This window comes from Plecotus auritus (assembly GCF_963455305.1).
Source record: "Plecotus auritus genome assembly, chromosome: 8".
Classification (NCBI taxonomy): Eukaryota; Metazoa; Chordata; class Mammalia; order Chiroptera; family Vespertilionidae; genus Plecotus; species Plecotus auritus.
The window spans coordinates 7,097,709-7,121,705 of NC_137782.1; the positions used below are offsets into that span (position 1 = coordinate 7,097,709).

A 23,997-nucleotide genomic window follows, 5' to 3' on the forward strand; every position below is an offset into this window, starting at 1 on the left:
GTTAACCAGATGCCAAGCACTTTCACACGTCTTAACTCATGTATTTTACCGCACCACACGTACCATTATCTCCCTCCAGACAGAAAGAGAGAAAAGGAAGTAATTTGCCCAAAGGGACACAGGTAGAAAGTGCTAGATTTGACATTTGAAACTGAGTTGGCCTGGGTTCTAGTCTATTTCCTTTCAGCTAAAGTGCACACTAGCCACTCTGAATTAAACGAATGTAATTCCTGGCAGCTATGCATGTGAACAACACATGTAGGCTTATTGCATCACACTACAAGGTGTGTGTGTGTGTGTGTGTGTGTGTGTGTGCGCGCGCGCGCACACGCATTGACATATACACACATACATACACATGCAGACTGTTCTATTGAAAACACGAACGTTCCCCCTTAGTTCCTGAATCCTACCAGTTACTCTAGTTTTCTGTTTGTTATTTCATGGAAGAGCCTTGAAAGTGACTCTTTCAATGGGACCCTGTCATCAGAAAGCCCTGGGAAGGCAGCTGTGCTGAGCCTGTGATGGGACACAAGCCATAAGGACCTCAGAGAGGGGCGGGCATTCCCTGAAGGGGAGCTCAGGACACGCTGAGAAGAGGTAGGCGGGAAGACACACCAGCACCCACACTAGTTTTGTATAATGTTGCATCATTCATTCTGAAGGAACTCTCCAAATTGTAAGTGCCTGCATTCGATTTTCAGTACAAAGATGCATTTTAAGTTCAAATATATATAACTGAATGATCCACACCTTGTCTCCACTCTGTTAATGTAGATAATCAAGAGTTTTACCCTAGTCAAGTCTATTGAAAGAGACACATTCAATGGACCAATTACAGTTAATATGGAGACAGTGACAAAAACAGAGAAAGTACCTAAGACACTAAAATTCAACAGTGACTGAATATAATAACTATGATAGCCTTCACATATTCCTAAAATGTGTCATTTTATGTGGATTTGTTTTTCAAAGAAATCATGAGTAATAGAACATATACCTTCCAATTTTATCTACAGCCAAATCACTTTGCAATAAACTTTAAGTTATAGAATGCCTAGATATTTCAAGGAATGATATACTGCAGATAGGTAAAAACAAATAGCATTCAAAGTTAATCCAATATTAAAGAACCATCATTTCCTGCAGAGTGAAAACAAAGAAAGATTTGCAAACAAAGGCAAAGTAAATAAAATGACCACTAAATCTATTGATAATATGATTAAGACAATCTGAGACTCTTTATGATTAGTTGTATAAGTATGGTTTCTTGGCCATGTAGGAAAAGGAAGAAAAAGGTCAATAAACATAATCATGCATGCTCTATGAGCTAATTAATGAGTTAGAAGTAGAAAAAAAATCTTAAACTTAATGGAACCATTATAATTGCCATAGGTGTCTAGCTAATTCTACTAATAACTAGCCAATCCCTGTATTAGTATAGAGAACTCAACTCTGACCCAACACCACACTACTTCAAATTGCATTTAGTTTTATGCTCCATTACTTGAACATTTATATTAATTTTTAACCTTAGACTTAAGTTCACTGCAGAGTCAAGTACACAGTTTTGCTGGCATTGCAGCAGTTTTTTTCTACGATGAGTTATTAGTCCACAAAATGGAAACGTTTCCTAATTAGGATTCTCTATAGAGATACCAGAAGGTGATTGGTTAGGCCAAAAAGAACCTTCATGATATTAGGAAAAGGTTAAAAACACTTTAGATGTGAAAATAAACAATAAACTTGGGAAAGAGAAAGATCTTCAAATAGAATGTTCTCAATAGGGATTACATGATGTTTTAGATGCTGACTAAAAAGTTGGTACCCTGCCCTAACCGGTTTGGCTCAGTGGATAGAGTGCCGGCCTGCGGACTGATGGGTCCCAGGTTCAATTCCGGTCAAGCGCATGGTACCTTGGTTGCGGGCACATCCTCAGTAGGAGGTGTGCAGGAGGCAGCTGATCGATGTTTCTCTCTCATCCCTCTCTATCCCTCTCCCTTCCTCTCTGCAAAAAAATCAATAAAAATATTTTTTGAAAAAGTTGGTATCCTTATCCCAAATTGCAAAAAATGTCTTTATAATGTTAATGCAAAATAATATATGTTAAAGCATGTTTACCAATATACTGAGAGTGTTTAGCATGCAACATGGGAATGGATCAAATTCTCACATTTCATTTCAGAAGACAAAGGTGAGCTATTTGGGTCTACGTCTCTGACTCTACGTCTCTATGTTCCCATGTTAGTTTAAGATCTCAATCACGTGCACGGGAAAGATTAAGTTTTTTTAAATTGCTTTTGGCACTTAATCAGACTTGGCTGCCACCCTCCTACAGACAATGAAACCACTCATTTCTTGTTAGCTTTTCATTTAATACAATTAAACTGGTGTATGTCTACCTTGCAAAGTCCTATCAAGTTCAGGTAGTTATTTCATGAAAACAGACTATCAAAAGAGTACGCAGTTAGTGATATTAGTAGATCAACATACCATTATTTTCCTATTGCCATCCAGAGATAAAACCCTGGCTTAGGAGACAGGTGAAATGAGCATTTACAGGAATGTTAGTCGACATAACATTATCCTAAAGAAGGTAGGCCTCTGCCATTAGTCCTGAGATTTGTAAGTCAGAAGAAAGTTTACGTGGCAGAATTATGTGGGGAAACCTACAAGAGTGCCTGCCCACAGACCATGCAGTTTGGAAACAGCCAAGAAACAAAACCATAGAGAAGGAGAGAGAAGTACAACATGAATTAGGGGTTGGTTATTGCGCAACTAGACAGGTTCACTGGGACCCTGGAAATACGGCAAAAAATAGTTATGGGAAAGAAGCTCTTTCTTATGCTCAGCAGCTAGTTTTCAAACAGAGGTACCTGTATCTGAAACTCTGAGCATTTCACACATCTTTCTGTATCTGAAAAAAAAAATGGATCCAGACTGATGTTGGGTATCAATATAGCTGAAAACAGTTAAGATAAAGGCAGCCAAAAGCAAAGTTCAATAAGCATTCTAAAGAAGCATATTCTTCTGATTGCTGATAAAGTACTTCTGACGTACACTTGGCTCGTATTGGAAAAGAATAATTTACTGTTCCATTTTCCTAGAAAGGATGAAATATCGACATTAAGATGATTCCATAAACTTTTTAATTAAGTAAAAAGCTAAAGTGTCTAAATCAAACAGTGATAATTAGACACTTTAGAAATAATATATAACTCCAGCTTGACAATATATATTTCAATATCTAACAGTTAATTAAACCTTCTTTTCACATAATTTATGATATAAACATTATATATATATCCATTTTATATATATATATATACATATATATATTTTTTTTTCAGCAAAAATGTCCAAGGGCATTAAATCTATAAAAATAACACATATCTTTTAATAACCTGTTCTGTAAGAAATGTATACCCTTTGGTACAATGTATTTATATAAGGAGACATTTAAAGAGTACATAATATTTTCTTATCCTTGTGATTATAAGCATTAAAGAGGAACTACCTAAACTTATTAATATGATGTGAAGGGGAAGAAATGTTAAACCTGTAGTGGTAGTACCAATATTCAAAAGTTCCAGCCATATTATGATGCAGTGAATAAATAACACATTTGACTGGAACTACCACACATTATGTACATTTAAAGAAAACTGTATGAGCCCTAACTGGTTTGGCTCAGTGGATAGAGCGTCGGCCTGCGGACTAAAGGGTCCCAGGTTCGATTCCGGTCAAGGGCATGTACCTGGGTTGCGGGCACATCCCCAGTAGGGGGCGTGCAGGAGGCAGCTGATCGATGTCTCTCTCTCATCGATGTTTCTAACTTTCTATCCCTCTCTCTTCCTCTCTGTAAAAAAAATCAATAAAATATATTTAAAAAATAAAAAAAAATAAAAAAAATAAAGAAAACTGTATGAGACTCGTAGAGACAGGCTTAAATTATATACAATAGACTTGGTGAACACAACGACCGAAACAGAACCAGTAACAATTAAATTACAGTTTAAATGTTGGGTGTGACCATGAGATGGTCTAATCTATGTCAAAGATAGACTATTTATCCTTATTTAACCCCGTTTTAATAAGCAGTCCTAACGCCAAATTTCCAAATGCATGCCTCGTCCTTTTTTAGTGCCTTCGTCACTTACGGCTTTGTATGTCCTCTTCTGCCCAGCGTGCTTCCGAATTTGTTCTCCATTGGGCCCTGTCTCCACGTGCATGGAGTAGATGATGTCGAAGAAATCTTCGACCACGGCCACCCGCCGCAGGGACAGCTTCTCGTCCACCCCTACGCCATCCTGAAACAGAAGCACAAGGAGCAGCACAAAATTAGTAAAAAAAAAAAAAAAAAAAGTGTATTTCACACAAAGTGAACACATGAAGTTGCTTAAACAATAACATTTTCACACTGGACCAGGGAACGAAGTCACTTTCTCAATCACCGCACTGCACCCGGTCACACCCCCAGGGCTCCAGTGCGGAAGCAGGTTCCCCTGTGAGATGAGAGACAGGGAAATAGACGTTTTCCCTGTGTTCAGGCAGAACGGGCTCGTTCTCAAAGTGGCCCTAAGCTCTCTTCAGCCGCGGGGCAGACCCTGCCATTTGGCCCTCAGGCCTTCAGCTCACTCACATATTCCCAAACACACCAACGACAACGAAACATCCCGTACAGCAAATGATCTGTAAAAATCTGGAGCCGAAATTAATCTTTGATTTTATGTATTGACTACTGACTAAATTCACCCTAATTATACAAAATATGGCACATTGATAAACCAAACTATGAACCTTTCATCTGCAGCATTCTTCAATATCTTCTAAAGTGTTTGTTACGAACCATTATTTTTTTAAAAAAGGGGAAACAACAAAATAACTTGTAAAAATTCGAACAATATTTATGGGAAAAGAAATAAAACGGAGCCAAGTAAAAGGAGCATAAAGAGAGAAATGAAGTATTTCAACCTAAAATAATACTACAACCTAAAAAAAAAATTAGTGTTTTGAGTGGCAACCCTATAAAAATGCATTCATTTTATACCAGCAATTCATTTGCAAAAATAGAGAACATGTAATTCCACTTCTTTCCAAGATGGGTGATTTACCCAAGAAAACAGTATTGAGGTCCAAGTTTATGCGTCTTCAAAGAGAAGATAATTACAAGTGTTTACGGAGCGTGTTCATTCTCCTCCAGCACAAACGGAAGTCTGATCCCGAGGCAGCAAGGCCTTTGCTCCGGCTGCACGGAGCTGAGCTTGTCAGATGCTGCCTCGAAGGAGGGCTCCCACCGCCTCCCACCGCCTCCCACCGCATCCTCCGGCTGCTGCTGCCGCCCTCAACGCACAAACCACTTTCCCTCTCAAGGTCCTGATTAACCACGCCTCATTGAGGCTGCTTGCTTCCCTGCTTTTCTTCTTAAATATATTCTTATGGATTTCAGAGAGGAAGGGAGAGGGAGAGAGAGAGAGAAACATCCATGATGAGAGAGAATCACTGATCGGCTGCCTTCTCCACGCCCCACGCTGGGGATGGAGCTTGCACCAGGGCCTGTGCCCTGACCAGGGATCCAACCGTGGCCTCCTGGTTCATGGGTGGACGCTCAACCCCTGGGCCACGCCGCCCGGCTCCCCTGCTTTTTCATCATCTCGCCGCACTGACATCTGTTAACAGCTTACGGAGTAAACAAGGACAAGGTAGAAACGAATTTCCTCTCCCTGAAAACGGATTTGTTTTTATGTGCTTTTAGGGTTCATCTGAAGATTGTCAGCTGAGCCGTCTCCTTTGGTCATCACTGTGGATGACGCAGGACTTGGCTGTGATTGAGCAGCACAAAGGCACCTTCTGCATGTTCCCTTAACGCACAGACACAGTCATTAGCTGAAAGAGCGGTGAAGTTACACCCTTAGTACTAAGAACCAGAGCGAGGCAAACAAAAATGAGTTTTAGAGATGCTAGTATTCACTGAACACTCAATGATAACAAAATTAACAGGTCAAAAGACATATGGTGTTCGGGGCCAATGGCCTATAATGCATGAGTATATTCGGAAGGAGATGCTAACAAAATAAAAAATAATTTAAAGCCCTTACAGCTAAGCAATCCATCTTTGAGTCATAATCCCAGGGGGAGGGCGGGGGAGGAGGGAGGGACAATTTTAGGAAAGCTCCGAGGGTAAGAACTGAGTTATGTGCATTTGACAACAAAGTAAAAATTATTGACCTAATTATAAGGCAAGGAATTAAAGCCTAGAAAAAAAGCTTCTTTACTCTAAATTGATCAGAAGAGCTACAGGAGACTTTCTCTGAGAAGTAAATGTGAACATTAATTAATGAGACGTGGACGTGTGATCTTTGTCAAAACTATCACACTTCCCCAAGAATCTAAATGCATTCTGTGCCATGATTTATTGCCATTATTATTATTGTTGTTGTTACTGTCACCTAGATTCACAATATGAAAGTCTGAATCAGTCTCTTATCCAGTAATCAAATAATTCTACCTGTGAACTAGCTCTCCAATCTACCCCCTCCCCTTTTCCTACTGGGCTCCCGATTCATGAACCCAGGAAATGGCTGTTGGAACCTCCACCAGGAATCCCATACAGTGCCTGTGCCAAACCTACTTTTGACAATGTGAGTGCAGTGTTAAAGCCTTGTTTGGACTTGGTGAGAAGAGTGCTTTTATAGGTTAGCATTGCCTACTATGGGCTAAACAGTGGTCGGCAAACTCATTAGTCAACAGAGCCAAATACCAACAGGACAACAATGGACATTTCTTTTCTTTTTATTTTTTTTAAAAATATATTTTTATTGATTTTATACAGAGAGGAAGGGAGAGGGATAGAGAGATAGAAACATCGATGAGAGAGAAACATCGATCAGCTGCCTCCTGCACACTCCCTACTGGGTATGGGCCCGCAACCAAGGTACATGCCCTTGACCGGAATCGAACCTGGGACCCTTGAGTCTGTAGGCCGACAATCTATCCACTGAGCCACACCGGTTAGGGCTGAAATTTCTTTTGAGAGCCAAATTTTTTAAACTTCTTCTAACGCCACTTCTTCAAAATCGACTCGCCCAGGCCATGGTATTTTGTGGAAGAGCCACACTCCAGGGGCCAAAGGGCCGCATGTGGCTCGCGAGCCGCAGTTTGCCGACCACGGGGCTGAACAGTATGAGGTGGCACATGTACCGAGTTTCTGCCAACCTTGGCTTAACTTTGGGAATAGCATTCTCTTTACCACTTTTCCACTAATTTCTCTCCATTCCAATGTGTCCTCAAATAGCCCAAATAATCTTCCTTAAAAATGATAGCTATCTCTGAAACGAATATTAAATGTTAACTGTAATTTAAAAATAAAAACATGGGAACTACATCAATTTAGGATTTATAAATTTCTACTAGACTCTCACACCTCTAAGATACAATTCACACTCCTTAATTTATTATGCATTTAAATATCCTTAATCTGATTCCAATTTACTTACCACTACCCACCTTATTTCTTATCATTCCAAAACATTCTAATCACAATGAACTCAACTTTCCCTGAAAATTTTTATGAAGTTTCCATAAAACTTATGACTTATGACTTCCCCGTTAGAATCTAAGCTTTCTGCAGGCAAAAACTGCATTTGTCTTTTTCACTGCTGCATCACCAGAACATAGAATTATACCAAGCAGAAAATAAATGGACCATAATTTTTGAGTAGATAAATCAGAAATCAATAAATGAATGTGCTCTGCTTTTCCCCTAGAATATCTTTTAACTGGCAAATTCCTGTTTAGTCTTCAAAACCCAACTCACATGACCAGTCTTCCAGGAAGCAATCCCTGACTCCTTAAAGCTAAGTTACTCACTTATTTTCCTTCGCTTCTACCTCCCTTCGCTCATTCCAATTTTTGGCATTTCATATTTTATTTAGTTTTGTTTATTTCTTTATTTTTTATAATTTATATACAGCGAAATGCTCAGATCTTAAGTATATTGTTTCGCCAGTATAAGTAAATGTATCAAATAACATTCCCATCACTCTAGATCAGCCTTGGGCAAACTACGGCCCGCGGGCCGGATCCGGCTGTTCTATCCGGTTCTCTTGCTCTCCCCTCCGCTCCTTTACTTTGAATTTATATTAGTTCACACAAACACTCCATCCATGCTTTTGTTCCGGCCCTCGGGTCCAGTTTAAGAACCCATTGTGGCCCTTGAGTCAAATAGTTTGCCCACCCCTGCTCTAGATAATCCTTTCATATTCTTTCTTAGTGAAGTCCTTCAAAGCAATGACTGATGATTTCAACCACCAGGTTAGTATTTGCATATTCCGAACGTTTACATACTGGGATTATAAAGTACGTACTGGTGTACTTCTGTGTCTCACTTTTTCCATTGGGTATAATAATTTAGAGATGTATTCATGTTTTTGTGTGCATCAGAGTTCATGCTTTTTACGTCTGAATAATGTCCCATTGCATGGCTAAGTCACAATTTGTCCATTTTCCTATTGATGGGCATCTAGGTTAATCCCAGTTTGGCACTATTGGGGGTGGGGGGGTGGGGAAGTGACTAGGTTGTATTTTAAATGATCTCAGCACTATCAGATCCTTACTCTGCACAGTGAGCTCACCAGGAAAAGACGCTTAGTGCTAATTACTGAGAAATGTTAATACCAAGAGTAGTCCTTGGTATACAGTACTTGGTCAGTACACATCCAATTAGAACATAATGTGTGTCTCTATAACCTGGATAATTTGTACACACTCTTTGCCAAGCAGTTGGCTCATGCTTATAGGTATTGGGAAGAAACAGCACATTAAGCCTCTTTGAAGTAAACTATCATATTCCATCATTTACTTCCCAAGTTTCCTTGGGCAATTCCATTACATTTATTTGGTCCTTGGGTTTTTTTCATTGGAAATATGAAGATCATTATAACACTTATCTGTTTGGCTTGATTTGAGGATTACCGGAACTTTGCATGGAATTAGTAAGCACTCAACAAAGGTAAGTTGTTATTTTATTACTAGAGGCCTGATGCATGAAATTTGTGCAAGAGGAGGCTTTGCAGCCACGGCTGCCTGGATCCCTCCGTCGCAGCCGCGGCAGCTGCCTCAATCCCGTGGCTGGAGCCCCAGTTTCATCCTGGAAGGATGTCCAGTCTAATTAGCATATTACACTTTTATTATTATAGATAGACTAGAGGCCCAGTGCACGAAATTAGTGCACTCAGTGGGGGCGGGGGGTCCCTCAGCCTGGCCTGCACCCTCTCACAGTTTGAGAATCCTCGGGGGATGTCCAACTGACAACTTAGGTGGCAGTCATACATCCTTAGCGCTGCCTGGCTTCTAGCTGAGTGGTACTCCCCCAGTGGGAGCACACTGACCACCAGGAGACAGCTCCTGTGTTGAGCAGGATCAGACCCATACCGGCTCTCCAACATCCCCCGAGGGGTCCCAGATTGAGAGAGGGCACAGGCCAGGCTGAGGGACCCTACTGGTGCACAATTGGGGCCAGGGAGGGACGCGGGAGGTTGGCCAGCCGGGGAGGGACTGCAGGAGGGCTCCAGGGTGTGTCCAGCCTATCTCACTCAGTCCTGATTGGCCGGACCCCAGCAGCAAGCTAACCTACCGGTTGGAGTGTCTGCCCCTGGTGGTCAGTGCATGTCATAGCGAGCGGTTAAGTGGCCTTAGCATATCATTAGCATATTACACTTTGGTTGGTTGAACAGACAACTGGGCACTTAGCATATTAGGCTTTTATTATATAGGATAATGTATGTCCTTCTAATGCCTGACTAAGCCTTTGACATACAGAGACAGAGTTCTAGTGATAGTCCCCTAAAAATAAAAGTAAAGGGCACCCAGAAAAGCCAACACAATATTAAAGGAGAAGAGCAACGTGAGAGGATTGACACTACCCAACTTCAAAGTTTACTAAACGCTACTGTAATCAAGACAGTGTCATACACACAAGATCAATGCAACAGAATACAAAGTACATGAGTAGACCCACATAAATATAAAGTGATCTTTAACAAAGGAGAAAAGGCAATGGAAAAAAGATTGTCTTTTCAACAACTGGTGCTAGAAAAATAGGCATCTACATGCACACACAAAGAGAATCTAGACACAGAGCTACACTCTTCATAAAGAGTGATTCCGAATGGAGCATAGCCCTAAATGTAAAAACTCCAAACTATACAAACTCCTAGAATATAGGAAAAATATCTCAATGGACTTGGGCATGACAATGCTTTTTTTTTTTTTTTTAGTACAACACGGAGGTACTATGGATGAAAAAAATAATTCATAGGCTGGACTTCACTATAATTAAAAAGTTCTGTTCTGTGAGAGACACAGTCAAGAGATTGAAAAGATAAAACACACACAGGGAGAAAATATATCTTTGCAAAAGATATATCTGATAAAAAATTATTACCCAAAATATACAAAGTCTTAAAATCCTACAATTAGAAAACAAAAGTCTGATTACAAAATGGGCAAAATATCTGAACAGATATCTCACTGAAGAAGTGCAAATGGAAATCAAGCCTGTGAAAAGATGTCCTACTAATATGTCATCAGGAAATTGCAAATTAAAAAATGAAATGCCACCACAAACATGAGTCATAATGTTTACAAAACACCGTGTTAAGACAGAGTCTGTATCGTAATGAAAAATCCCTCAAGATATTGTAGCTTAAATAGATGGAAATGTATTTATCTCTCATCTCACAGTCCAGTGGGCTGGACGTGGCTCTGCTGTCAGGAACACGTGACTGCCCAGGGCCCTCCAGACGTCACTATTTCCCATCCAGAAGCACAAGTGAGAGAGCACAGGAAATAAGTTGTGATCACCATGCCTGCTTAAGGTCCACACTCAATCACGGGGCCACGCCGAGAGGCGAGGAAAGCTAGCAAATGCAGCCATGTGTCCCGCTGTACGTCAGAGGGTGCCGTTCCTCTGAGGAAGAAAACAATGAATACGAAGGACAAGTGGGCGCTTCTGCCTCATTTACTATCCAGACCTGACAGAAACATAGGACATGGGCAAAGATTCAAGGGAAAATGAGTAGAACATAGGGTCAACGTCTGTAAAGGACAGTACTATTGGATGAAACAGGCAGTCGGTACTGGGAGACGGGAACCAATGGAAATGCAAGTTTGGAATTACGGAGGAGTGTTTCCTACGGAAGGGGCAGGGCATGGAAGAGACCACCAGGTAGCAGCCAGGCCCAGTTTTTTAGAGGCATTCCATCATCCTTGCCATGATTCACAATCCCATAGTCATCTTTCTTTCTGAGCACTCAGAAAAAGAAAACTAAAATGACAAAAGGCAGGCTCAAGGAAAGTAAGTTTCAAAACCATCAGCAAGGAACAGGACGTTCTTTCCACAACGAGAATTTTCCCAAGAAGAGATATTCGCGGAGTAGCAGCTGAAAATGCCTGTTTGCGAAAACGTTTCCAATGTCCTCCACCCTGAAGGTTAGCGTGTGCCCTTCCTCTTCTGGCTCTTAGACTCCTCCTTACATTAGAAGTACAGGCTGCGGAACTTCCCCAGGGGCTGCGTAAAAATCCTTTCAGTGAGACCTCAAGACCCCCCTCACAACCAACGTCTAACATCAATTGAGCACTTACATGCCCTGTGTAATATATGCACTACAGTGGGCCCACGGGTTACGTCGGAGATCCATTCCTACATTGCGACATAACACGATTTTCACCGTAAGTCAGAACCCACCTACATAAGCACCTATGTCACTCACATGGAGCACATACACAGCAGTAATGAAGTGAAACAGTAAAAAAAATTTAAAAGAAAGATAACAATTCCTGACCTTTACTTGTGGTAAATAAACAATAAAAAACATAAAGCACATATGTACATACGTCGAAATGACAGAACTTGTTTTTTATAAACTAGTAACCCTGCGCATGAATCCGTGCACCAGTAGCTCACCAGTAGCTCGCTGCTGCCCTCCTGTAGTTCCCCCCCTTCCCCTCCCCCCACCATAGCTTGCTGCCCTGCCCCCTCCTGTAGCTCTCCACTGCCCACTTGTAGCTCGCTGCCCCACACTCCTGCTGATCCGTGATCTGGCTGATACGCGGTGGGTCATTTTGCTTCAGGGCGTAATGACCATTTGCATATTACATCTTTATCATATAGGATGAGAGATGGCTACGTAACCACAAAACGACATACATCGAATCCGACGTAACCCGAGGACGGCCTGTATTTAACTCCTGCAAAGTCCCGAGAGTAGCAGAAAGGTTAAGCAATTGTCCCAGATGACACAGCTAGCAAGTTGTGGAGCTTGGCTATGAACCAAAGCAACTTGATCCTAGCGCCAGCTTATCCACGGTTGTCCGCATGCTCCGCGCCAGCTGCCGTGTAACGAACACGGCGAGGGAATGTCAGAACAGAATGAGAGACTGGAAAGGGACAGGGTTCAGTCAGGGGCGGGTAGAACGGAAGAGGCCTCCAGGGAAGACAAGTATCAGGTCCATGAAGTAGCCAGAAACAGGGGTCTAGAGTTCAAGCAAAGTCTGCACAAGATAACACAGAGCAAAGAGACAAGGGAATGACAGGGCGTGTGAAGCTATGGATGGGAATGAGAAGGCCCAGGAAAACATGTAGGATGGATAACACAGAAAAGCAATATTCAATAATTTAAAAAAAAAAGGAAAGGAAAAAGTGAAAGACTGAGAAAGAGCATTCAAAGAGGGCGAAGAAGTGCGCGGAGAGATGGGGAGATTTTCAAGGAGAAGAACGGGTTAGGTGAAGAGGGTCCAGTTCTTGGCAGAGGGATGACAGGGGAGAGGCAGAACCAGATCCCGTGCTTGGGGAACACCGAAGCGAGAGGGCAACCGAAGACAAGCGTGTCTCACATTCATTCACAGCTTCACCTGGGGCTTGGACTATACAAAGCTCGCCTCGCCGTTTTGAAAACGCCATGACACAGAGAGTGTGGGGAAAACCCAAATTATTACGCATCTCACCCATCAGCTTTAGGAAAGAAATAGTCCTGCATTGTTGGGATTTTCTAAAGACATCGTGTTCAAGTCAGCGGAAAAGGCTGCTCTATTCAAAACTGCAGAACGAGGGAAGGAAACTCATGATTATCAGCAGCAAAAGCTACAGGGAGCTGTCGGAGGAGGAGAGCCGAGCCAGCCGTCACCACAGTAGGCAGGCAGAAACTGAGGAGCAAGGGGCTGTGACCCGCAGCGGTTCACAGAGCCTGCGGGGTATGGCTGGCCACTCAAGGTCACAGATGCCGCTGCCTGCTCTCATGGGGAGTCCTCCCGCTAAGTGCATCCACATCTGTAGTCAGGAGAGAGGCATCGTGCACTTACTCTTGAACCTGAGCGAAGTGTCAGTACTCTAGGCCACACCCTCCCACCCCAGCTCAAAGGCAGACCCAGGCTGAAACAACCCCCTTTGCAAAGCCAAAATCTGACCTCAACCATGGAAGAAACAGCCCAGAAGAGAGAGATGTTAGCACTGGATTGGCATATGCAGGTGGGGGGGGGGGGGGGGGGGGGGGAGACACACACACACAAAGGAACAAGGACGGGGCTTCTGAGCAGTGGGTTGTGTTTTGTTTTGTGTTTTTTTCTCTATTATGTCCCCAGATATTCCAACACAAATGATTTCACTCCTGTGTCAAAAAGCAGTTCATTTCCTCACGCGGACATTCCTACAAACAGCATCCCTGTCCTGTAAGTGAACACGCGGGACTGCACCTATCTTGCGTCATGCAAAGGACATGGGACTGGAAAGGCTTCCTGTTGGACCTTGGATGTGGTCAGGACAGTGTCCTGCGGAGCTGGGAGCTGCTGGAGCAGGAGAGACTGGCAGACACAGAGTGAGGGGAGCCACTTTTCATCCTCCGCGGTTATTGGAAGACGGGCGCAGAGACAGAGAAATCTGGGTGGAAAGCCGAGTAAACAAAGGCGGGGAGGGGGGGGCGGGACCCGGGGTGACTTCTGGACACCTGCCCTCTCATTTCCTGTTTGTGGGAGGCAGGCGAGAGGCGGCAGCTGCAGGGTTGGGGTTCCTGGCGGGGCCGCTGGGGCAGAAGGGCTCTGGTTGCTGTTTCTCCTCCAGCGCCTGCAGGAGCAGCGGGTGCAGGCGAGGCTGCCCCAGCGTCTCCATGACAACCCAGGAGGGGTGGTGGGGAGGAAGGGGCCCTGCACCCCACAGCCCCCGCCTGGCCTCCAGACCTCGCTACCTGGCGCTGGCTCTGGGCTGGTCCTCCACCCACACGCCCCACGCCAGCCCCGCCGCCACGCGCTCAGCCTCCTGTGTCCCTGGCCAACCGCACAGTTGCCCTGGCAACGTCAACGCCTGCAGGAGGCAGGCCAAGGCCCCAGCCCATCCCCACCTTGAAGCAAGGCCGAGGCCAGGAGACCCCGCTGGATGGGACTCCATGCCTCACTCCCTCTACGTCCCTACCCACTGAGCAGCGCTTCTCGCCCACCTGGAGTGACCCCCGGGGACTAGGACACCCACCGAGTCCTCTCCCTTCTCTCCGCCCTTCCCAGGCCTGCGGGGAGCGCAGGGTGGAGGGGCTGGCACCTCCACGAAGGAGGAAGCGGCAGGTGCAGCCAGGGGCTCAGAGGACCCAGGCGTCCCAGGGGAGACAGAGGGCACTGGGGTGCAGGTATCACCAGCGCATCCTGCCACCCCCAGCCAGCTGAACCGTGTCCAGCAGAGGCGCCCCTAGCGGACAACTCAAAATTGCATTCGGAAACTGATTTTGCTCAGAGAACTGAATCGGGTGTTTATTTCCTGGAGCAAAACCAGCTCGGGCAGAGAAGGGCGTCTCTCCTGGCAGCTGAGTCAGGGGGGACTGTTGCCTTGCTTTCAAAAGCATCTAAATGCGCCACGATTTTGAAAGAAAGAAACACTGTTGTTCGGATGTAAACAAAGGAAAAGCCAAAGGAACTGCTGTTCATTCTCTAGTTGAAATTTTTTAGGACATATTTTCCAACGTTTAGTTTACAATGTGGATCTGTCATCTTCTTGGACAATAATTAATATTTTATGGCGATAGCCAGGACTTTTCATGATAAAAGCTTTTGTTATTATCTTTTTAATACGATCCACAAAATTTGAAAACAAATCATGAGCAATATATGTATTGCTGAATATACATTGTATCATTGATTTTCCCAAACATATTTGGGGATGCTTGGTAAGTCGGTGTATTGCTAAATGTGGACTTCCTAGCACATTTGGCAAAGATAATATTTAACTGGAGAACATACAGATGGAAACAAAAAGTATTTGTCAATTAAAATTAAGTTTAATAGTTTGCCTAAGAAATTTTAAGGCAATCTTTTACATATGTGTACATGTATATATTTGGGAACTAAGTAAATTTGGATCCTAACACAGAGGATCTTTGAAAGAGAGTCTGAGATTCTGTATATGCCTTAAAATGCAAACCCAAGCGCTACCTGACTGGCAATTCAGATGGGCCCTGGTGTCTGTGCACTGATACACTCAACTTCATAAGGCAGTTTTTCCCACGATGATTTTTCTAAAGAATTCCATTTTAAAGGTGATGTGCTGTAAGTAGGGGATTAATAAAGACAATAGGTCACTAATCATCTCCAAAACGGCCCAACTATTTCTACAGTGGCAGAAATCTCCCCTCTCCCTAAGAATATGACGCATGCCCTCAAATACCAAATGTGGTCCCTTTTTGCCCATATTGAGTAAAGGCAACTGTACAGCATGTGCCACTTAAAGACTAGGATACGTTCCAAAAAATGTATCATTAGCCAGTTCTGTCGTTGTGCGAACATCGCAGAGTGACTTGGACGGACCTAGATGGGTAGCCTGCTGCACACCGAGGCCACAGGTATGGCCTCCTGTTCCTGGGACATAAGCGCTCCAGCATGTCCCTGTACCACACAACTCAGGGTTAAAACGAGCACCAGAGCGAATGACGCAATCAAGAAAATGACGTGGTGAACACGAGATGTAGGAGGCTGCTGTCTGCATAGCAGCATATGGTATTACAACTAACTTTTTTTGTAAGTACAAAGAGTGTGCTCTAAAATAACAATACACAATAGTAAATATATGACTAGCAATATAGTTTTTATTATCAAGTATAAGTACTGTGCATACTTGTGTGTGCTATACTTCTCTAGGACCTTCCTTCTGGAGTCAAAGGTCTCAGTCTGTTGACGAATAGAGGAATATGCAATCTTAGTATCACCTGTATTGTTTTCATTCAATCTGGATAGGGTATTCCTGGAGACAGAAAACAATATTGTATTTAAAATTCCAATAATCTCTAACCTAGAATATGTATGTTTGTATGTGTGTATACACACTGTATACACACATACAAAAATACATATATAACATATTTTTCAAATTATTACAAATTATATTTTTACAACCTAGGTGAGGTTCTATTAAATCAGGCGTCCTCAAACTACGGCCCGCGGGCCATATGCGGCCCGCCGAGGACATTTATCCAGCCCGCCGGGTGCCGCTGCCTGTCCTGCTTAGCAGCTGACTCGTCCCAGGCCCGCAGTGTGCATAGGAATTTGTTCATAGTTTTTTTTTTAAACTATAGTCTGGCCCTCCAACGGTCTGAGGGACAGTGAACTGGCCCCCTGTTTAAAAAGTTTGAGGACCCCTGTATTAAATACTTAAATTATTAAATATCTCTACTATATCATCACCTAGCATTATAATAGCAAATGACCTAAATATTTTTTGATAACTACATCAATCCTATATAATAAAAGCCTAATATGTTAAGTGTCCAGTCATCCAGTCTGCTGTTCAAACAATCAAAGCTTAATATGCTAATGATATCCTAATGATATGCTAAGGCTGCTCAACCGCTCCCTATGATGTGCATTGACCACCAGGGGGCAGACACTCCGACCAGTAGATTAGCTTGCTGCTGGGGTCTGGCTGATTGGGACTGAACGAGTCAGGCCCGACACACCCTGGAGCCCTCCTGCAGTCCCTACCCTGCTGGCCAACCTCCCGCATCCCTTCCCAGCCCTGATCATGCAACAGTGGGGTCCCTCGGCCTGGCCTGCACCCTCTCTCAATCCGGGACCCCTCAGGGGATGTCGGAGAGCCAGTTTTGGACTGATCCCACAGGCCAGGCCGAGGGACCCCACTGGTGCTTGAATTCGTGCACCAGGCCTCTAGTATATTAATATTAACCTATTAACTGATGTAATTTCGAAGTATCCAAGTTTAAATGCTGATTAAAATAAGAAATTTTCACCTTCTAAATTAAAATATCATTATTTTTAATTTTTTAATGAAAATAAAGAAGTAGATATTTTATAAATAGAAAATCAATTTCTCCTGTATCCACCAAATACTAATAAATACTGAAAAACATTCAAAGACTATCTACTTAAATGGCACCAAGTTACCAACCTGCTCTGGGGCTCCACACATCTTGATCTATATCCAGAGCATTATATTAATTCTCGAGTGGCAGTTCTTTGCCACACTCACAGATGTTACAAATGTATCAAAATCAAAATTCTGGCAGTGCCACGTGTTGTCTAAATGTGCTTTTCCTCGGGGAAAATTCATCCCAACACGGGCGATACGTTTTCATCAATGTGAATGGTAATATTTTAACTTCAACCGAAGTAACTGTTCACTATGTCTTCATCTGGGAACCTCCTTTTGATGTCAATTGAGGCTTCTTTACTGTTTTAACTAAAGTTCAAAAATTCCTTAGGAAACGCAGGACCTCAAAGAGTGGCTCAGAGCAGCTAACTGGTTCAGCCCCATTTCGCAACCAGGAAAGTGGACGATGGTTGGCCAACAGCCCTGCTTTATGCGGTGAGCAGTGCCCTACCAGTTTGCTTGCTCCTTTAGAGTGATCCTGAGCTAACTGCCAGCCTAGCCCCACACACCTGGGCAGGAAGCTTACTATCAGCTGCACTATTCAAAGTCAGTGTATGGAAGTGACATCAACCAAAATGGCAGAGTGAGGACCTCTGAAAACAGGCTCTTCCTAAAAGCAATGGGAAAAAGTGGCAAAAAAAAAAAAAAAAAAAAAAAATTGGTCAGAATCAAGTTTCCCAAATCACTGGGCCACTCCTCAAAGGCTTACACCAGCCCTGTGAGCATGCATTAAAGAAAAAGACCTGCATCTTGGAAAGAAGAGGAAAATGTATGGTGTTCTAACTGGCACTAGTTCCATCTCGTCCGGTGTTGCTCTGCAGTACCCTGGAAAATCGCAGCCCACATTATTAATACAGCCTGGTAGGCATCAGAGAGAGGAGAATAAAACTGGAGCCTTTTCAAAGCCTGGGCACCAAAGGACAGCCGTATTCTTTCACCTGTCTAGTGGTTCTCTGGGAGATCCCATTTAGGAGGCTGTCTGAAGTCGACATGACTCAGAGCTCACCCAGTGTGAAAGCCTTCTTCCCGGGAGAATTTATGGAAAGCAATTATATAAAAAAAAAAAGTTTTCCCATTGCAGCTGCCTAAGACAGTGGGTAACATTTAAGTCAATATTTGACTCGGACTAAACACAAGCTTAAAAGTAAAAACTATGGAATGAGATGCCCATTGGGTACTGAAAGGCTCTGACATGTTGATGTGGGCATGCTCACTGAAGGCCTACGGAAGCCTGAGGTCTCACCTCTAACTGGCCTCCAGACTCTACAAAGGGAGGAAGTAAAGGTTAGGAAATAGTTGTCAGCTACATGGCTCAGTGTTTGCCCTAACATAGACAGCCCCTTCGCATATATTGGGACATGTACTGGTTCCAGAAATTTAAGAAAGTCATTCTTCAAAATTAGATGGACTACTCATGCAGAGAAAAGACATCAGTGGCTACACATGACAAGCAATACAGACTTCACAGAATTAATTCAGAAGATTCATTAAACCAAAAAAACAATATAACTGTAACCGGCAGCAACAACAAAACCTAGAGAGGAAAAAAAAATTCATTTCCAGAATTCCCACATCATGCTATTGAAAATATCCATTTTTCAATAATAAATTGAATGGCATATTCAAAGAAACAAAGTAGTACCCATACAGATGAGAAAAATCAATCAATAAAAATGATCTGAGAGGAAACCAAATTGTTGGATTTTCTAGAAAAACAGTTTAAATCAGCTATTTAAATATGTACAAAGAGTTTAAGAACAAAAGACTGAAAACATTATCATACCAAACAGAAATACCAGTAATCAGAAAAATTACTTTCTTAAGAAAGGACCCGATATGAATTCCGTGTTTGAAAAGTAGAATCACTGAAATGAACAATTCATGAAAGGGGCTCAGCAGACGAAAGCAGAAGAACCAAAGGCAGAAGTTATTTGAGCAGAAGGAAGAATCAGTGAACGCAAAGCCAATTGAAATGAAAAGCAAAAAAATAACAATAAAGAAAGGAAAATGAATAGCACCTGAGAGACCTGTGGGACACCCATGCATAAGGAAAGTCCCAGGTTGAGAGAAATGAGAAAGGAGCAGAGAAAGCATTTGGCAAAGAATGGGGAAAACTTCCCAAATTCAATGAAAATAATGAATCTACACCTACAGAAAGCTCAATGAACTCCAAATAGGTTAGAATTATGGACGGATTAGTGTATGCCCATAATTCATATTTTGAAGCTGTAATCCCCAATGTGATGGTTTTTGGAAATGGGGCTTTTGAAAGAGAATAAGCATGAGATGAGGTCATGAGGGTGGGAACTTGTGTTCCTTTCCCACCAGGTGAGGACAGTGAGTCGGTGGCCACCGAAAGGCTAGGAACGTAGCTCTCAACAGAAACTGACTATGCTGATACCTGGATATTGGACTTCTAGCCTCCAAAACTGTGAAAAAGTAATTATTGCTGTTTAAGCCACCAGACTGTAACATTTTGCTAGGGCGGCCCAAGCAACCACAGACACATAGATACTTCATCAAACTGCAGGCAGTTAAAGACAAAGGACATATTGAAAGCAACAAGAGAGAAGCAGCTCATCATTTGCAGAGATTCTCAGTGTAATAGCTGTTTTTTAGTCAAAACCCAGGGAGGCTTGAAAGCAGGAAGGCCAGAAACTATATAAGTGCTAAGGAAAAAAGAAGAAAAGTGTCAGTCAGAATTCTATATTCAGCAAAACTATCCTTCAAAAGGTAAAATTAAAACATTCCCAGATAGTATATCTGACCCAAAAGAAATACTGAAGAATGGTCTTCAGGCTAAAAGGAGAGGAAACTAGAAAGTGACTTTAGTCCACATACAGGAATAAAGAGCTCTGATAAAGGTAACTACACAGGTAAATATAAAAAGGGAAGTAAATATAGCACAATGTATTTTTTGTTTGAAACTTTTTTTCTCCTATCTAATTAAAAACATAAATGCATAAAGCAATAATTAGGAGCAAAGGTTTTGTCTACTATTGAAATTCTGATGATAAAAATCCTACCTGGACTATTATATGTTAAGAAAATTATATGTTGATGAAAATCTCCACAGCTACCACTAAGAAAATTACTCAAAAATACATAGTAAAAGAAATAAAAACTAAAAAGGTACATAAGAAAATAACCATTGAATACAAATGAAGACAGTGAGAAGGGAGAAACAAGAGATATGACATACAAATTGTAAACAAATAAAAAATTAGTAGAACTAAGTCCTTATCAGTAATAACATCAAATGTAAATAGATTAAGTAGAACAATTAAAAAAAAACACATGGCAAAATAGATTTTAAAACATCCCAGAAAATATATCTATAAGAGACACATTTTATATCTAGACAAAAAATGTTGAAGGATAAAAAGATATACCGTGGAAACATAAAGCAAAAGAGAGGTGAAGAGTCTATAATAATATTAGACCAAATAGATTTTAAGATAAAAATTATTCCTAGAGACAAAGAATGACATTTTACAATTATAAAAACGCCAATCCTCAAGAATATATAATAATTAACAAATATACAATGAATAACAGAGCCACAAATACAAGAAGAAAAAACTGACAAAACTGAGGGGTGTAATAAACTTCAATACTCAACTTTCAAATAATGAATCAAACAACTAGACAGAAGAGCAGCAAAGAAATAGACCACTGGCACAACATTATAGACCAACTAAACCAGACAGACATCTCTACCCAGCAAGAGCAGAAATACATATTCTTCTAAAGTTCATAAATAATATTCTGCATTTTAGGCCGTATGGTAGGCCTTGAAATGTGTTAACAAATGAAAAAGAATTGAAATCATATAAGGTATATTCTAAAGTCACATATAAAAAAATTATAAATCAATAACAAATAAAGTTGGAAAACTAGCAAATCTGTGGAAAATAACCAGTGAGTCAATACTTAAAGATAAATAAGAAACAAAAACACACACATACATATATATATATATATATATATATATATATATATATATATATATATATATATATAAAAGCCTAAGCGACTGTTAACGACCTGTCAAATGAAAGACCTGTCAACCAGTTGCTATGACACGCACTGACCACCAGGGGGCATATGCCCAATGCAGGAGCTTCCCCCTGGTGGTCAGTGTGCTCCCACAGCCAATCTCCCACAGCAGACCAACCTCCTGCAGCCCCTCTCCTGCCCCTCCCCCCCCCCCGCCGGGCTGGCTAGCTCCACTGGGCCCAATCAGGACTGGGCCAGATGGCTCTGAGAGGCCCCAATCACCAGCCAGGCTGAGGGACCCCACTCATGCATGAATTCGTGCACCAGGCCTCTAGTCTATTTATATAAAAGCCTAAGCAACCCACTGACTGAACAACTGGTTGACCGGTCGCTATGACGTGCAGTGACCAACAGGGGGCAGACGCTCAACGCAGAAGCTGCCCCAAGGTGGTCAGTGCGCTCCCACAGTAGGAGCACCGCTCAGCTGACCAACAGGCGCCAGACACCAGGCTCATGGCTGGCGAGCACAGCTGTGGTGGCGCGAGCCTCTCTCGCCTCCATGGCAGCGCTACTGAGCTGGCGGCGGTGGCAGGTGCATCAGGGCCAGGATGAGTGGGAGCAGTGTGGCACCTGGCCCAGGCTCAGGTTTCTCCCCGGCCGCCTGCTGCTTTGCACACTACTACATCCCTCGGGGGATGTCAGACTGCCGATTTCGGCCTGATCCCTGCAGGTTGGCTGAAACCAGCAGTCCGACATCCCCCAAGGGGTTCCAGATTGTGAGAGGGTGCAGGCCAGGCTGAGGGACATCACCAGTACATGAATCTGTGCACCGGGCCTCTAGTAACATATAAAAACTTATGGAACAGAGCAAAAGAAGTGCTTGAGGAAAATTTATCACAGTCATTAATTGCCTATATTTAAAACAGGGGTGGGGAACCTTTCTTCAGCCAAGGGCCATTCGGATATTTGCAACATCATTCGTAAGCCATATGAAATTATCAACTTAAAAAGTTGCCTGCTCTGTTCAGCCAAACATTTAATTAACTCACCCCAATGCCTTGGCAGGGCCAGACCAAATGATCTCATGGCCCTTATATGGCCCACGAGCTGCATGTTCACCCTTGATTTAAAAGAAGAAAATAAATAGCCTAATTTTCCACACGAGGAGCTAAAAGAACAAGCAAACCAAATGCAAGCAAGCATGAAACAATGAAATAAGGAATAAAACAACAAGAATCAATGAAATCAAAAGATGGCTCATGGAAAAGATTGAAAGCAAGGATGAATCTTTAGCTAGACTAATTTCAAAAAGAGGAAAGATTCAGGTTACTGAAATAAGGTATTTAAAAGGGAACATTACTACCCACCTACATAAATAAAGAGATTATAACTGTTTACAAAAACACATTAGAGAAGAGTGGTTTTTTCCTAAACATTGAACATACTAACCTTGCAAAGTAACTTACAACTTTAGCTCAGTGCTAATTGCTAAATTCCTCTGAATAAGAAAATAATTTCTACCATTACTATTATTGTTATCATGTTACAATATTATACAATATTATGTATATTATAGTATATATGTCTGTACAATATATGTTTTATTATAAGTTTATATATAATAGCATAATTATATTTCTAAGAAGGACATTGCAATTAAAAATATACTAATATATGCCCAGCTGGTGTGGCTCTGTGGTTGAGCATCAACCTATGAACCAGGAAGTCATGGTTCGATTCCCAGTCAGGGCACATGCTCAGTTTGTGGGCTCAATCCAAGTGAGGGGCATCCAGGAGGCAGCCAATCAATGATTCTTTCTCATCATTAATGTTTCTATCTCTCTCTCCCTCTCCCTTCCTCTCTGAAAGCAATAATAAAAGGTATTTTAAAAACATATCTATACTAATAAAAGAGAAACATGCAAATTGACCATACCTCCGCTACGCCCACAAGCCACGCCCACAAGCCAATCAGGAGCGAGTATGCAAATTAACCCAACCAAGATGGCTGTGGCCACGGAGCGAGCAGGAGGCTTGGGTTTCTCCGGCGATAGAGAAAGCCAAACTTCCTGGCTGGCCCTGGCCTCTGCTCAAGGCTACAAAGTTTCAATTATAGAAGATAAATAAATCCCAGATACCAGGGCCTCCACTTGGGTCGCCAGGGGGTGTGGCTGGCCTGCCAACCACCACAGGCCCCTCACCCAAGCCACCCCAAGCCCCAAGGGAACCCCCACCCTAATCCGGGACACCCTTCAGGGCAAACCAGCTGGCCACCATCTGTGCACCAAGTCTCTATCCTATCTAATAAAAGAGTAATATGCAAATTGACCGTCACTCCAACACACAAGATGGCTGCCCCTATGTGGTCAAAGATCCTGCCCCATGTGGACACAAGATGGCCACGACAAGATGGCCAGCAAGGGAGGGCAGTTGGGAGGGACCAGGCCTGCAAGGGAGGGCAGTTGTGGGTGATCAGGCCAGCAGGGGAGGGCAGTTAGGGGCAATCAGGCTGGCAGGGGAGCAGTTAGGCATCAATCAGGCTGGCAGGGGAGTGGTTAGGGGGTGATCAGGCTGGCAGGCAG

General features: G+C 42.6%; 1 protein-coding gene across 6 annotated transcripts in view; it reads right to left on the reverse strand.

The window, feature by feature from the left end:
* The window catches only part of NOL4 (nucleolar protein 4), a 236,212-nt gene that overhangs the window by 187,853 nt on the left and 24,362 nt on the right, over positions 1–23,997 (reverse strand). For 4 of the 6 annotated variants that reach the window (XM_080685158.1, XM_080685156.1, XM_080685155.1 and 1 more), the window contains exon 2: positions 4,161–4,310. In XM_080685158.1, the coding sequence (XP_080541284.1) occupies positions 4,161–4,232 (72 nt within the window). In that variant the 5' untranslated portion in view covers positions 4,233–4,310. Of the gene's footprint in view, positions 1–2,876; positions 2,912–4,160; positions 4,311–23,997 lie in introns of those variants that run through there. The other 2 variants (XM_080685161.1, XM_080685159.1) reach the window with 1 other exon arrangement.